Below are 16,761 nucleotides of genomic sequence, written 5' to 3' on the forward strand. Positions count from 1 at the left end.
CTGGGCCTGTCCCTTCAAACATGACCAAAAATCTGTGGGGAGTAATCAGTGCCATGAATCCTGGCCCGATCACCGATATAATAAAAAATGATAGAGTAATTACTGAAATTGGGCAGCACTTGTTGAACAAAGGTGGACTGTCAGATAAAAATAAACAAGGTGTGCGGGAGAAGATGCGAGAACTAGGCAGATTGATTCACAATGCTAGGCGAGTCACCAGCTTAAAAACACTGGAAGATTGTGTAAATCCAAACAAGTACATGGAGACTGTCAAAGCTGTCAAGCATACATGTGGGTATGACAGTGAAACTGACAAATTCATGATTCCATCACTTGCAAATAAGCTTGGGAATTCCTTGGTTAAAGCAAGCAAACTCTTAAAAGCGCGAGGCTTAATCTCAAATGACAAGCAGCTTGTGAAGAACACCACTGAGTTTCAAGAGGTCCATGCAAGTAAGTGGAATGAGGTGATCTCGGCTACTGCATTGAGGAATATCAGGGAGGCAAAGTGGAATGTGCCCACTCTCATGCCTTTTACTGAAGACGTGCAAAAAATGCATACTTTTCTTAGTCAAGCACAAGATGAGTGGTTCAACCTGCTGTCTGAAAGTCCCTCTACTAGATCATGGGTTGAGCTGGCAAAGGTGTGTCTTGCCCAGATGATTCTCTTTAACCGGCGCAGAGAAGGAGAGGTAGCAAGCATGCCTTTGTCTGTGTTTTTATCAAGAGACATATCTGATCCTCATGAGGACGTGGACTGGGCACTCTCTGAAGTGGAGAAAAAACTCTGCAGACACTTCACAAGGGTTATCACCAGGGGAAAGCGTGGTCGACCGGTTCCAATTCTTCTGACTCCCAAAATGTTGAGCTCCTTAGAACTCCTTGTTGAGCAGAGAGAGGCTTGTGGTGTTTTAAAAGACAATGCCTATATGTTTGCTAGACCAGAAGCCATGACACATTTCCGTGGGTCAGACTGTCTCCGTGGCTTTGCAAAGCAGTGTGGTGCAAAGTGTCCCAAGGCACTGACATCTACGAGGCTGCGAAAGCATGCTGCTACTCTTTCAACTGTGCTGAATATGACGGACACCGAGATGGACCAGCTGGCTAACTTCCTTGGGCATGATATAAGAATTCATCGTGAGTTCTATCGACTTCCAGAGAAGACCCTGCAACTTGCCAAGATCAGCAAGATTTTAATGGCTCTTGAGCAAGGAAGATTAGCAGAGTTCCATGGCAAGAACTTGGATGAAATGGGGATAGATCCTGATGGTGTGTGTTATTATTACTTGCATTTAAATACCACATTTACAAGCATTTTACCAATGTAAAGCTGTTCTTTGAACTTGCACAGAAAAAGTGGAAATTGACTGTGAAGATGAGGAAGATGACATTGAGGAAGGACACTGTTCAACTATTGTAGTCGGTCTGTATTGCTGTCAGATACACTTACATTTTAGAAGTAATACTTTTGTCATGACTACCGAAAGCCTGACTTGCAAAAACATTGTTCCAGTATCAGTCCGCACTAAAGATGCTTCAGTGTGTTGAACTAGCAATTTTTTTTGTCAAAACTACTTGCATGAATCAAATGTCAAGCTATTCTTCAGCTTGTTTTGCAGTAAACTTTATTTAATTTTTTTATTGAACTTTTTAGCAATTGTGGTTGAGAAACTTACATTTGTTGCACACTTGTGTTGGATCAACTTATTTTTGACAATGGTCACAGCAAAGACATTTGCAGGTGTAGTTCAGTTATATCTGCATTGATGAATAAACATCACATTATTAGGTTTATTTGACTTTTTTACAATAAGTGTTAAACCACGTTATATTATTTATATATTTTTAACATTGAGCTATTAATATTTTTTATAGAAACTTCAGAAGATGTGGCCCTTCCTTCTGCCGAAATGAATTTGTCACCATCACCCAAAAGAAGCACTCCGTCAGATCAGCGAATGTCTTCTGGAGCCAGCGCTATGAGGCTGCCTTGCAAGGGTGAACTCTTTACATTTTGTCTTTTATATGTCTGTTGCTTTTAGATAAATGTAAATGAGAAGTGGCCACATGTAACAGTAGCCACCTTATGAATACATAAAAATAGTACTACTATTTGTCATTTATTGCTTACAAGTATTTCATGCCTTTATCATTTCAAACCCATCAGTTGCAGTCCACAGTGTCAGCTGTAAATTCAAGTACACATGTATTTGCACGTTTAAAGGTGCAGTAGGTGATCTGCCTAAATGCTAACCGGTTAGCATTATATCTTTCAAATACAATTCCTCCCCTGCCGTCCAGAGCCGTGCCTTCTGAAGTCACGAACGCGCACATTAAAAATGACAGAGACCCACTGGATCATGTCATTCACCAGTTTGAAAACTTTAAAGTACTTTATAATACTACAATTCTGAATGAGAAACTGTATCATATCTAGCAGGTTTTCACTTATGTAGTTTGCGATCAAAAATTGTCATAATGTGCAATATTTTATGCATGCAAGAATCGCTGGTCCCACTCTCTACTGACCACTGTATGCTTAGTGGTTGTCCAGTGGCATGCAGTAATTACGCTTACTACTAAGCCATACTTGCATGCTAATCCAGAGCGAATATTCAGAGTAGCGGTGAACAGTATAGGGAGCGCGTCACAGGCTGTCATTGTGCAAAAATGACCCAACATGAATATAAAACTTAACTTCAGCTCAGTAAAGCAGGCCAGGCGGAATAGTGCTGTTTACCGATGTTCTTTTGTTAAACTAAATATAAATCTACATTATCGATGCTGTAAAAGGACTTTATGAAACTGAAAATGATAACATCAGTCTATCACCGGAAGATTTCAGAGGCTGAACAACACTCCCGTGCATAGAAACTATTCATAACAACACAATCAGCTCTACGTGACTAAAATACTTTTAAAATGGGACATTACCTGTCTAACAGAAATACTTCAGCCATAATGTCGTCCTTTCTCACTCCAATATTAATTCAGGAATTTTAAAGTTGTATAGAACATTTGTTTTTACCGCTGTCACTCGTGTCCATGTGACCGAGGACCTGCGTGAACGCACATCAGCGGATCTGGGTGAACGGCTGCGTAGTTGTACAAATCTGCATTTGCTGACACAGTTTGGGCTACTTATCAGAATAATGGGAATTATCATCCCAACAATATTTAATTAGATGAATTTTTTTTAGTCTTATGCCTCACCCAGAATATAAAAATACATATAAATACATTTAGATCAATTACTTTAATCATTACTATTGGAATGTAAAGAGACTTTTAACCAGCACAACAAAACATGTTTCTGAAGATGATCACCCACTGCACCTTTAATTCACTCTGCTACTTGTCTTTAGAGAACTTTTTAAATCCTTCAGAAATCCACAAATGAAATGTCTGGCTTGAAAATAAACACAATTTCATTAATAGTTAGGGCAGTAGAGAACAAAAAAGGACAGAAAAGTATTACATTTACATTTATTCACTTAGCAAATACTTTTATCCAACTTGACATACAAATAAGTATACAAGACCAGAAAAGCAGCAATATGTAGATGTAGTAACCAATCTCGATTAGTGTAGCATTGGGTGTGTGTGTATAGGCTTACTTGGTTAATATGTCTGTAAGGGGCTTTAAGTGGGCCTAAAATTAAATGTTGTTTTAATAATTAAAACATCAGTAACCACTAAACCAGTTTACTGAGTGGATTAATGTAGATAGTAGATAGAGGTTGTTTCTATTTTGTCTTTTCATTTTTCACCAATAATCATTTCGTGGTAGGTCACTGAATGTAAAAAAATTACTATTTGATTTACCTATAAATAGTATTGCATTGTCATTTTACTTCTAACTATAGATGCTAACATTAATTTTAATTACAGGAGTCGAATTCTGACATTCACTGTTATTAATTTCTTTTTTTTTTCTGATCACTTCAAGGTAAAACTACCAAAAAGAAGAGTCAGAAGAGTCCTTGGCAGCAGCCTGAGGTGCAGGCAGTGGAAAGGCACTTGAAGCCGTTTATTTTATCTGGCACTGTCCCAGCAAAAAGGGATTGTGAAAAATGTCTGAGAGCTGAACCTGAAGCTTTGAAGAACCGCGATTGGAAGACAGTAAAATTTTACATATATAATCGCATCACAGCATACAAAAAAAAATTGGAGAGTAAACAATAGTATAAATATAATCGTTCATGCCAGGAAGTATGTTTAAGAGTTAACAAAAATAGAATAACTTTGTTTGACCATTTCAGCTTGTGGTTTTCAAAAACATGCTGCAAAAGTTTCCAATAGTGTGTCATGTACAAGCCAAAGAGCGTTGGTCTGTGTTTCAAAGATGTATTTGTTCATTCTCATCTGTAAAAGGAAGTATGTGTTAAAGATAGTTAAAGGGATGGTTCACTCCAATTTTAAATTTGTCATTATTCCTCCTAGTGTTTTTAAACCCCTGATACTATCCATCTTCAGAGCACAAATGAAAATATTTTAGATGAAATGCAAGAGCCCTCTGACCGTTCATGGACACCAAGAATCATGAGACATTCAGAGTCCAGAAAAAAAACAAGAATATTCTCAACAGTAGTCATCAGTTGATCATCTTGAAGCTATGAGAATACTTTTGTGCACACAAAACATAAATTATGACTTGGTTCTTCACTTCTGTGTCTGTTAAAGGTGTGCATTCCAAAGAGCGCTAAGCAATCATGTATGCCCCATGCTTTATTTTAAAAAGAGAAAGTTGCATTTGGGCATCCGTAGTATACAGTTCATCAGTGTACAGTGTTCATGAATGTGCACTATATACTGAAGAGAAGAAACCTATGAATAAAGTCATTATTTTTTGTTTATGTGCACAAAAAAACCCTCATAGCTTCAATGAACCACTGATGAAATGTACTGTTTTGAGGATATTCTTGTTTCGTTATGGACTCATGTTTTATGACTCTTGTTGTCAGTGGAGGGTCAGAGGGCTCTTGGATTTCATTCAGAATGTCTTAATTTGTGCTCTGAAGATGTGCGAATGTCTCAGGGGACTGGAATGACAAGATTTTTTATGATGAATGACAGAATTGAAATTTTAGGGTGAACTATCCCAAAGTTTTTATGTTTTTATTTTATTATTTATTTTTTACTTTTGTCAGGTCTAACTTCATTTATATTGAATTTAACTTAATAAATTTTTAATTCAGTTATTTTAGTCTGAATTTATGTCTTAAGTTCAATTAGAAGTTTATTGTAGTGTTAAATATCAAGTGAATAAGTAGTAGCCGATCCTGCGTGGTTTGCTGGGGCTGAACACCCTTAAAATTTTCATAATTATACAATTATTATTGTAACTGTAACTGAAAATAAGGATTTGTAAAATAAAATCAGTTCCAACGCATTGTTTTAAGATGTACACAGTAACATTATTCTAAGGCATTTTATTAGAAGCTGTTTAAATAATTTAACTAAGACATTGTCCTAGCTTAGGCTAACCCATGTCTGTAAAACAGATCTTGGTGTTTTATGCAAGAGAGTGAAGCTTTGCATTTCTGGCTCAGTTTGAGGACTTCACTACATCTCACCAGAATATTATTTGTTAAATTGAGATTTGAGTTTTTGTGCTACAGATAAAAATTTCAATTATGTTAGGTTGTAGATTAAATGCATTGGGGACAATGAACAAATGCTATCTGAAGATTCCCTTAATATAAATGCCTATCATTAGCAAAATAGGGTCCCCACAAATCATAGAGGAATGTGTGTTTGCAGGGTCCCCACAAATCATAGAGGAATGTGTGTTTGCAGGGTCCCCACAAATCATAGAGGAATGTGTGTTTGCAGGGTCCCCACAAATCATATAGAAATGTGTGTGTGCATGGTCCCCACAAACCACAGAGTAATGTGTGTGTATTATGCAAATAATATTCATATGAGGTCCCTATGAATCACATTAATCCGATTTTTTGGAAGTCCCCACAAACAATGGTCAGATCACTACTTCATAAATTTGGTTATTTGAAGTCGTGTATAGGCTAGTAATGCTATAATTAATGTGCCTGATTTTTTTCAGATCTCTACAAGCTTTAGAAAGGGTGGTCCCCACAGGTGATGACTGTAAAGATGGTCCCCATTAAGCATATAAACCAGTATGTGTGTGTGTGTGTGTGTGTGTGTGTGTGTGTCGCGCGCTTTTTATTGCGTCTGTCGTGCGCCAGTATGCTGTATATGGTCGAGCTGGTAAAACTTAGTCTAGACTAACTGAATTGGTTGCAAAATAGTCAAACAAGAATCATACTGGTGTGATTATATGCTTTAACTGTTTATACATGTTTATATACACAACTGTTTAGTCTCCACTTTCCTTCCTAATCTGCAACTGCCTCTCTGGCTATACCACTAACTGTGCCCTCTCTCTCTCTCCAAAAAAAAAAAAAAAAAAAAAAAATTTACTAATGCTTTGCTTCTTAGACTTTACACACCTGAAACTTGTCTATAGCACTTGTTCACTGCTGCTCTTATAGTTGTGTGAATTGCTTCCTTGTCCTCATTTGTAAGTCGCTTTGGATAAAAGCGTCTGCTAAATGACTAAATGTAAATGTTAACTCAAGGTTTAGTCAAAATACTGTATCAAGATATATATTGTACCATTACCATGACATATCCTAAAATACTGTATGTATATAATGATAGTACATATCCATTCATATATTCACTGATGATGGATGATAGTTATACACTTATGTTCACTCATCCAGTGCAGATATCTAGAGCCAGCTGCTCATTATTTTGTTTTATCTTCATATGGCTCTTATGATTAGAGCTTTTTTAATGTTCTATCATTTCTATATATTTATTCCAGATACTGAGGCAACAGTAGCTCCAACAGCATTTTTACATATTAAGAATAAGCAGCTTCAGATCTGTGAGGCCAAGAAGAAGCAGCACACAGTCACAGAAAAAATCAGTGACCTGACTAAGGAGACAGACTCCCTCCAGCAACAAGTTGGTCAAAGTAAGTAGGCCTAACACTTTCTTGGGAAAACATGTTTGCACACCTGACAATCATACTTGGGTGCTTCGAAAAATAAATAAACAATTGAGTGGTATAAAGGCCAACATTTCACGGTGACAAGACCTTCATCCGAGCATAAGCGTGTTATTACCCAAACAATACACAGTTAATATCTGGAAGACAATAACAATCGACTTGTATCATCATAGTTTGTAATGCATTTGTTATTGTATTTTCTATTATGTTGTAGGCACAGATGACGGTTGGACAATTGACACATCTTCCTCTGCCAAGTTGTCTCCTGGTGCATCTTCTTTCTCTTTATCCTCCAGTCCATCCAGCTCCTCTTCGTCCTCAAGTCCATCCAGTTCCTCTTCATGCAGCTTATCATCCTCATCAACTGATTCTTCTGATTCAGACAAGAAATCAAAGAAAACACGCAAGAAGAAAAAGAAGCACCACCACCAAAGTCACAAGAAAAAGGACAAGAGGAAGAAAAAAAAGAAGGAAAACAGGCACCATGGCAAGCGCAGAGGTAAGTGTAAAGAGAGAAAGGAAATAAGGCTGCTCCCCTGTGTGTGTGTCTCTCTATCAGTCTATCTCTTTCTCTTTGTCTCTCTCAATTGAATTCAATTAAATTCAAAGCGCTGTATTAGTATGACCGTTAAAATACAGTGTTGGCAAAGCAAATAACAGCAAGTCAGACAATAGACATCTGTGTCTGTCTCTCAATTCAGTTAGATTCAATTCAATAATTGCTTTATTGGCATGACAAATGTTACAAATGTACTGCCAAAGCATTTATAAAGTTTACATTAAAAAGAACGGAGTGACACAGTGGCGCAGTAGGTAGTGCTTTCGCCTTACAGCAAGAAGGTCGTTGGTTCCAGCCTTGACTGGGTCAGTTGGCATTTCTATGAGGAGTTTGCATGTTCTCCCCTTGTTCACGTGGGTTTCCTCCAGGTGCTCCGATTTCCCCCACAGTCCAAAGACATGCGGTACAGGTGAATTGGATAGGCTAAGATGTCCATAGTGTATAAGTGTGATTGAGTGTGTATGGATGTTTCCCAGAGATGGGTTGCAGATGGAAGGGTAAAAAAAATATGAAAACATATGCTGGTTAAGTTGGCGGTTCATTCTGCTGTAGCGACCCTAGATTAATCAAGGGACTTAGCCAAAAAGAAAATGAATGAATGAATAAACATTAAAAAGAGCACACGTGTGTGTGTGTGTGTATATATATTAGTGCTGTCAATATTAGTACGTTAACGCATGCGATTCATTTGAAATAATTAACGCTTTAAAAAATGTTAACGCAATTAACGCAGTTGCTGTTTTTTTTTTTACTTCCTGTTGTGCCCGACGTGTGGTAAACATGCAAAGAAATATGGATAAAACCAAGGAAGCATTTTTTGAAGGCAAGTTTCAGTATAAAACAATTAATGTCGCATCACCAGGCTCTCCAGAGTTTCATGCACTTTAATTGAGTTGATAACAGTTTCATTTTTAACTTTCGACTTTTGTTTTAATGGAATTTGATACCGCATACCGAATGGAAAGAAAAACCTCCGCATTATGTGACTCGGTGGTTTCTTTAAAGTGATCAAATCGTTGCTTACATAGTAGACTCTTAATAGAAGTATTATCTTAATCATATTAAAATCGTAGAATTGGTGTCTTATGTAAATGTAGGCTACAAAGAAAGTGTCAATGAAGTCACGAGCTGTCAAAGACATTCCAATGCCTTTCAGCATGAGCCCTCCAATGTTTCAGTAAGTTTGACGTGTTTCCTCCTTAAACGCAACGAAAGCGTGTTATTCGCGCTGTTGTGTCAGAATCCTTGTAAAATACAGCCATGCTTTAGAAAGCTTAGTTTAAGCAAATTTGATGAACGCGATCATGCGTGTCGCTCCCTGCGCAGTCCTGCGGGTGTTATGTGTGTGTGTCTGTCTTTGTGTGTGTCTGTCAGGCCCATGCACAGACCCTTACAGGAGCAGGTGCTGCAATGCGATCGCAAAGTGAAGAGCAAGTGCCTCCTGAGAGGGGCACGTAAGCCAATGAGGGCAGAGGGGTACGTGGCTCTAGCTACCGGGCCACCCCCCTGTGCACGGCCCTGGTCTGTGTGTCTGTGCGCGCGAACAAAATTGTTTCTTCTTTATATTAAATGTTCTCAACTCACAGCAATACAACTTTACAATGAGTACAATTGTTTGTATTCAATTCTTTATTATTATTATTTTTATTATTATTATTATTATTATTATTATTATTTCAATTTTCCAACTTCCCTATCTGCAATGCCTGTATTTTGGCATTTTTTTGCAGTCCACTTAAAATCCAACTTGGAAATCAATGTTTTTTTTGTTTTTTTATTGGCATTGATTGTTTTAAAATTCAATTGGCATTAACATGCCTGTGTTTTAATTTCTGTAATAAATATGGCTGTCAAGCCAGGATCTTGATGGTTTATTGTGGGTTTGTTGTTTACATGAAGTTAAACAAAAATTCAAATAAAGAATTGTATTTTGAATTTAAATAGTTTTTGTCTTGCGTTTACATTAATTTTACATTAGAATAGCCAAAATTACAATTTTCGGTCTTTTAAATGCAATTAATAAAAAAAGTGTGATTAATCAGTTAATATTAATTAATAATATAATAAATCAGAATAAACTGCATTTAACAATCAACATTTTAGGATAAAACAGTAATAATAATCAGTAAATTTACAATGATTAATTTATAATAATCTACATGTCTGTGTCTCTCTCTCTCTCTCTCTCTCTCTCTCTCTCTCTCTCTCTCTCTCTCTCTCAAATCAATTCAATAATTGCTTTATTGGCATGACTAATGTTACAAATGTATTGCCAAAGCAGTTGTAAAGTTTACATAACATACATATAATAAAAAACAGTAAACACAGTAAATAGTAATAGTAAAAAATATATATATTTATATATAATGATTAAATAAAATATCAACATTACATCATATTATTCAGTATATCACATTAATATTCAATATATTATTTTATTATTTAACATATCATATCATTCATACAAATCAATACAAAAATAATAATAGATTAGAATAAAGTGTACATTTAACAATCAACATTTTAGTATAAAACAGTAATAAAAACAATAACAGTTAGTATATTTACAGTGATTCATTTATAATAATCTAGGTGTGTGTGTGTGTGTGTGTGTGTGTGTGTGTGTGTGCTCCTGTTTTTATTGGTCTGCTCTCACTTTTTGTGTCAGGCAATAATATATTATGCCCCTAGAAGGACACAGTCAATTTTTTCCATTAGTAAATATCGAAGCTGAGTTCTATTTTCTAACTCTGTAAATTGTGGGTAAATGCTCTGTGGTTTGGGGTAAAATGTTTCTCTGATCTCCGTCTCCACCTCTGCCTGGGCACAGTGTGGGCAGATGCGTCTCTCTCGAGGTTGCCAGTTTTGTCTGTATCTGCCCGTCTCTACAGTCAGACTGAGCACTCAGCCTGTATTTGGTCATTGTTGTTCTTAGTTTACTGTCCTTTACTACGCTCAGATATGTTGCTGTGGTATAATCTCTATTTAGGTCTAAATAACATTTAAGTTTACTTTGTTTTCCGGCTGCTTCATTCCAGTAAATCAGATACTCTTCAGATACTCTCTCTCTCTCTCTCTTTGTCTCTCTCTCTGTCTCTCTCTCTCTCTCTCTCTCTCTCTCTCTCTCTCCGTTTAAAGTTTATTTTCCTAAATGCACTTCCTGCTGGGTATATTATCTTGGACCCTACAATTGCTCTGTGCTCATGTAATCTTCATTACTTTTTGCAACCCCTTTGCATCTGTTTGCGTGTTTCACTTTGTCAATTCACTACTTGTATGCTTGTTATACTAAATTTCTATCCGTTTCAGCACGTCATCCTGAGGAGGTCATCAAGAGATACGGCAAAGTCCTTAAGGCGTACAAGAAAGGAAAAAAGCTGAGTGTGGCATATCGAAAGGTCGGTGTTGACCGAAATACCATCGTCGCCAATGCCCCGATCTGTGAGCTGGCTGTTGTGGCCCCGAAGAAGTTCAAGGAGTTGCTGGTTGCTCATACACCACAGCAACGACTTCAAGACTTTGCAAAAAAATGTCTGGAAGTGTTCAATAATGATCCAAACCTTTTAAGGGATGTTGAACATCAAAAGAAAAAGGGAAAACTGATTCCTTTGGCTACAAAAGCTTAGGTGTTAGGATGGTGCCCTAGAGCAGTTTGGTTGTGGCTCGGGTCTGGTTTACTCAGTATAGAGGGTCTAAGGTGTGATTAAAATATGTTCAATGTATCAATATTGCCAATGGCTAGATTTTTATTTATTTTGTTTTCATGTTTAGCACCAAAAGTGCCCAAATCTCATGGGTTTGTATTCTGTTGTATACTGCTGTTCTGCCATGTGTGTTTCTATACATTAAACACAATGTTCAACATTTCATCTGTGGAGTTTTTTTTTTTTTTTTTTGTAAAATACAGTACACAGAAAAGCCTATGAGAGGAACAAGATTAAGGTACAAAAAATTATATTTTAAATATCACATCAAATTTCTGTAGCTTGAACTAGTTCCATCATTTGCTGTTCTAAAAAATTTCACTGGTATTAGTAGATGGTTAACAAACTATGAACAACTGATCTGTAAAGTGTAAGTTAATATATTAGTTAAGTGTTAGTTATTAGCTTATGTGTGTTATTGGGACGTTATTCTAAAGTTGCAACTATTCCTCATTTACTAACAGTTAATAAATGATGAACAGTTACAACTTTAGAATAACGTCCCAATAACATATATAAACTATTAACTGATACTTAACAAGCCTTTAGTAAGTAATTTACTAACAGCTGGTTCATGATCTATTACTAATGTATTATGTATAGTTATAAATCATTAAAATACTGTTAACAAGTCATTTATAACTTGTTAACTAACAGCTTGTAAGTTGGCCATCTATTGGCCATCTACAAGGCACAGTTATAAACAATTAACAAACTAGTAACTTTTATTTAATATGTAATTTATAACTCATTAACTAACAGTTTATTAATAGTCTATTGACTAGTTATAACGATAGTTGTAAACAATTAATAAACTATTAACTATTATTTAACAAGCCATTTATAAACCGTTAATTAACAGTTTATTAATAGTCAATTAACTAGTTATAACGGATAGTTATAAACAATTAACAAACTATTAACTATTATTTAACAAGCCATTTATAAACCGTTAACTAACAATTTATTAATAGTCAATTAACTAGTTATAACGGATAGTTATAAACAATTAACAAACTATTAACTATTATTTAACAAGTCACTTATAACCCATTAACTAACAGTTTGTTAATGATTTATAAACTAGCTATAACGGATAGTTATTCTAAAGTGTTACCAAAAAGATTTGTTAAAACAAATAGCCTAATTGGTGGCATTTGCAAAGTCGGCCTGCAATGTTAGGTTTGCAGTGTTATAAATTTGTGCATAAGTGAATTTGCAGCAGATGTCTTATGGTTAAATGAGGTTAGGTTATATGCTGCTTTGCTAAACAAAATTTAGTTTAACCTCTGCCTTTTACAAGACAGAAAAATAAAACACTTTAATGATAATATCAATATTGTTTTGCCTTTTAAAATGATAATAGAATTAGGGCTGTGACGGTAACGGATTTTCTGTTACGGCGGTGATGAAGCAAGAAATCATGCGGTATGTCGGTTAACCGCGCATATATATGTTTCCTCTAGGATTTTTTCCAGCTGTGGCGGCAGGCCTTTTTTACACAGATCTACTAACTACCTGTGGCGTTATATCAATGACAAATGTCGTGAGCGCAGTATTAGAAGCCGAGATCCCATTTATATAATAGCCTACAGCATGCGGATCTCTGCTTTTTTTTCTGCTCGTGCACAAAACTTCTTGCCTCCCCCTCAAATATAAGCTGCTTTAAGAGCGCGCAGATCTTCTTGTGCGCTCTCAAATAAACGCTGCTGAAGTGCGATTTAGTGCGTTAATGTAACGAGTATGTCTCCAGCATTTATTAGATTTTCTAGGAATATTTATGAATTCCTCCGCTATTAATGCATCCTGAAATAAAGTAAAATGGCGTCGTGTTTGCTGGCCTCACGCATCACGCACCTGTCACAGTCAGCTAGTCAGTCAGTCAGCACGTAACCTTAAAGGGGTAAACAAAGACGCACAGCATTACTGTTAAAGAAACTCACTTACCCTTTAATACACTTTGGTGCGATTATCACCCGCTATTAGAATAATAAAATGTTTTGAATGAGCAGCTGTAATGTAGCTGTGGCGGGATGAATCCTGGCCTGGCGCCCAGCCATGGAAGAATGAATGTAGCGGAAACCATATATATATAAAATCGCTCAACAGAAAATAAGCATTTTTAACGCACTGTTGTAATTTCTATATCCCAATCCTTTTATCAACATTTTGAATACAAGTCAATATTTTAAAGATTATAACTTGAGATTGAGAATATGATTTTACCTCAGCGCTGCATTTTTCTCCTTCGCCCTCGCGCTGAGTTCAGATGATGGAGTGTTGTAAAGTAGTTAAACTATCAAACTGGCACAGGAATATCAGTATATTAATATAGGATTTTTAATAAACTCTCTTATATCTGCTGGTGCTGCTATTAATACGCAGATGGTTATGCTGGTGCAGCCGTTAATACACGGTTCAGGTAATCAAAAAGCCAGCTCGCCTACATGATGTTTAATTATGGGTGGGTCGCAGGTGGAGAAGTTCTATCATTGGTTATGTAGACCACTTTGCCTAAAATATCAAAAAGTTCAAACGCTTTGATTAAATATAGCGAAACTGACCAATCAATGGATGTTTGTCATAAAGAGTGAAAGTATAGGCTGCTCTTTTAATTTTGATCATACAGTTAACAAAGACTCAATATTCCAAACTGAATATTTCACTTTTATTTTATTTATATTACAGTTGTATTTGACCGGTTTGTGTTTTGGCCGTGGCATATATCGGACCCTGAGGCACATCGCTTCACCTCAAAGTTTATTAGTTATTCTTGTTTATTTTGTAAACTGACCGACAAAAACTAAGATACAAATTGTACAAAATAAAATTCGTTCAAAGAATATTTTTCTTCCGACGAAAATATATGAATTGTGTATTTTTGTGCGTCCCCATCCGCTACACAACTGTGCAATTAATGCTTTAATTAAATAAACTATTTAATTTAATAAACTGCTTTAATAATGCTCCACTGTAATTGCTCCTACACAAACCCCTGTGATATATTAGCTACATGTTTTTATAAATGTCTTTACACAAAATTATTATATGCTATAGCCTACTTTAAATAAGTCAAAATATATGCGATTGTTGACTCATCACCGTGGTCGCAGCTCGCGCTTCTGTATAGCTTCTGTAAAAAAAGACCTACATTTAACCAGCTTTTTAGCAAAGCCTATATTAATTCACTGATATTCCTGTGCCAGTTTGACACTGTACATTGAACTGAGGAGAGTTTAACTACTTCATAACACTCCGTCACCTGAACTCAGCGAGAGGGTGAAGGAGAAAAGTGCAGCGCTGAGGTAAAATCATATTCTCAAGTAATAATCTTTAAAATAATGACTTGTATTAAACATGTTGATAAAGGGATTGGAATATAAGAATTACAGCAGTGCGTTAAAAATTCTTATTTTCTGTGGAGCGATTGATTTGAGTTAGGCCTGCTTTATTAAAATAAGCCTAAAATAAAAACAGCCTAAGCTGGTTATTAGGATTCAGTGTTTTCGTTTTGTAATCTAAATTTGTAATTTAGGTGGAAAATACTTAGGTCAGGCCTTTTATTCCTTTTATTTAGTTTATTCTGTTTTTCTATACAATACTGAAAGATATTGTATAGAGTTGACATCTCATTGACATCTCATTATGGCGGTGATGCGGTTATCGTCACACCCCTAAATAGAATATAAGCCCATCCTAAATGTTAACTGATTTCCACAGTTATAGCTTATTTAATTATTTAAACAAATCCTGACAATAAGTCTTGGCCTTTTTGTTTAAGAAGCAAGTCTTAAATAACTCACCTCAAATGTTTTGTTGTTCTTGTTGATACCTGAACAAAAAATACACTACATAGGCCTATAAAATGATACCAAACGAAATTTGTTTAAAAAATGATTTTTCCTTATAACCTTATAACACATCCTTATAGCGATTTAAAAAATAGAACTCAAGCAGGCCTAATATTTAAATTACATAAAAAGTAGCCTTGACTACCTTTACGAGTACCTTTGAAAGGTAGGGGAGGCTACAATGCGAGTGGAAGAGGATCTCACTTTTCACTTATGTTTGCAAGTCTATATATATTTTATTTTTAGGCATGTAATATAAACATTTTAAGAAGAATTAATGATTTAGGGAGATACATTGTCCCAATAAAATAATATAAAAATAATTTAGCAAGCTGAGGTAGTGTGAAATGCTGAAGACCCTGGATATATAGCCCGCTCCCACCACTGATAGTGATAGTGGCATTCTTTAAAGATCAGTCACCTTGCCACGCGTCCCCCACACGCCGCACACTCCAATATCTAATATCCAAATTCGTTCTCTTACTCTTAAAACAATTAAATAAACTTTTCACGTTATTTCCCAAAAATTATATTCTTTCATTTGTTCTCACTTTAAAAATACACTGTATATGTTATGACAAAATGTCAAATAAAATTGAAATGTAGGCTTTTCTGCACACAATTACCCAACATTGCTGCACATTCCTACAACTATCACCAACATTCCACTACTACAGTATTACCATCACTCAGATTTGGTCCACCCCACCTCTCAGACCAGAATTGCACCCTTGGTCTAAAGAGCTTAAGTTGAATGCTGCTTCATAAAATAATTTTGCCTCAGGACATATCTCGCAGGTTTATTTTTAATAGTTTTCAGTTAATTTTTTTGTTTCAAAACATCAATGTTCTCTTTAAAGTTCTCTTTAAAGTATAACTGTTGTTTTGTTTTTTTACTTGGCCCAGTATGTTTTGTTTTTTAATTTCAATTTCAGTCACCTTGCATATGCATTTGAAATATAATGCGCGCATAACCGCGGAAAGAAGAAAAAACTGTCAAAGGTTAGAGCTAATTCATCAAAATAAGCTATATTAAAATACAGCATGTAAGTTAATACAGGCAGAGTGTGAACAAACTCAAGGTAAGGCTTAGATATGCGCTTGCCTTTTAATGCATTTAAAAAGATTTGCGGCCTTTTTATAGGCTACAGGCTACTATGGTGTATAATGTTTCTTTTATTATTTGTAAAGAACAATGCACTGTATGTTATTAATGTAAACTTAGGTTAAAATTTACCATTGATAAACGTGACCTACCTCAAGCAGATCACTTAAAGTATAATAAAATAATGTTAACGTCAATGTTCTTCTTTAAAGTAAAATTGTTGTTTTGTTTTTTTACTTAATGGATCAGTATGTTTTGTATTTTAATTTTAATTTCAGTCACCTTACATATGCGTGTGAAATATAGGCTAATGCGCGCATAACCACAAAAAAAAAAGAGGTTTGGCCAGTGTGTTTTTTGTCTAATAAATGATAGTTTTTTTTTTCTTTAAAACTTTAAAACAGATTGCTATTTTTCTAATGACATATGATTTAATAAACTTGTATTTTAAAAATTTCTCTTGTTTGAATTTTTTTTAACTGCACTTTTTAGGAAATATT

At 35.4% G+C, this 16,761-nt stretch overlaps 2 protein-coding genes across 2 annotated transcripts; both read left to right on the top strand.

The window, feature by feature from the left end:
• Positions 1–309: 309 nt before the first annotated feature.
• Positions 310–4,301, top strand: LOC130245902 (uncharacterized). Its single transcript, XM_056478694.1, has 4 exons — positions 310–1,269; positions 1,352–1,423; positions 1,876–1,998; positions 3,950–4,301. Exons 1-4 carry the CDS (start codon positions 321–323, stop codon positions 4,183–4,185), a joined length of 1,380 nt encoding a protein of 459 aa, XP_056334669.1. The 5' UTR covers positions 310–320; the 3' UTR covers positions 4,186–4,301.
• On the top strand, positions 4,203–11,389 carry LOC130246075 (coiled-coil domain-containing protein 106-like). Its single transcript, XM_056478934.1, has 4 exons — positions 4,203–4,212; positions 6,854–7,006; positions 7,257–7,541; positions 10,911–11,389. Exons 1-4 carry the CDS (start codon positions 4,203–4,205, stop codon positions 11,225–11,227), a joined length of 765 nt encoding a protein of 254 aa, XP_056334909.1. The 3' UTR covers positions 11,228–11,389.
• Positions 11,390–16,761: the final 5,372 nt, after the last annotated feature.

Source organism: Danio aesculapii, chromosome 18 (assembly GCF_903798145.1).
Source record: "Danio aesculapii chromosome 18, fDanAes4.1, whole genome shotgun sequence".
NCBI classification, from domain to species: Eukaryota; Metazoa; Chordata; class Actinopteri; order Cypriniformes; family Danionidae; genus Danio; species Danio aesculapii.

What these genes read in the sequence shown, in the direction of transcription:
- LOC130245902 (XM_056478694.1), top strand. Translation starts at nt 321, where the DNA reads ATGATTCCATCACTTGCAAATAAGCTTGGGAATTCCTTGGTTAAAGCA. An exon ending in AATGGGGATAGATCCTGATG is followed by an intron (nt 1,270 to 1,351) that starts GTGTGTGTTATT and finishes GAACTTGCACAG; the next exon opens with AAAAAGTGGAAATTGACTGT. An exon ending in CTGTTCAACTATTGTAGTCG is followed by an intron (nt 1,424 to 1,875) that starts GTCTGTATTGCT and finishes TATTTTTTATAG; the next exon opens with AAACTTCAGAAGATGTGGCC.
- LOC130246075 (XM_056478934.1), top strand. An exon ending in CCAGCAACAAGTTGGTCAAA is followed by an intron (nt 7,007 to 7,256) that starts GTAAGTAGGCCT and finishes ATTATGTTGTAG; the next exon opens with GCACAGATGACGGTTGGACA. An exon ending in GCACCATGGCAAGCGCAGAG is followed by an intron (nt 7,542 to 10,910) that starts GTAAGTGTAAAG and finishes TATCCGTTTCAG; the next exon opens with CACGTCATCCTGAGGAGGTC.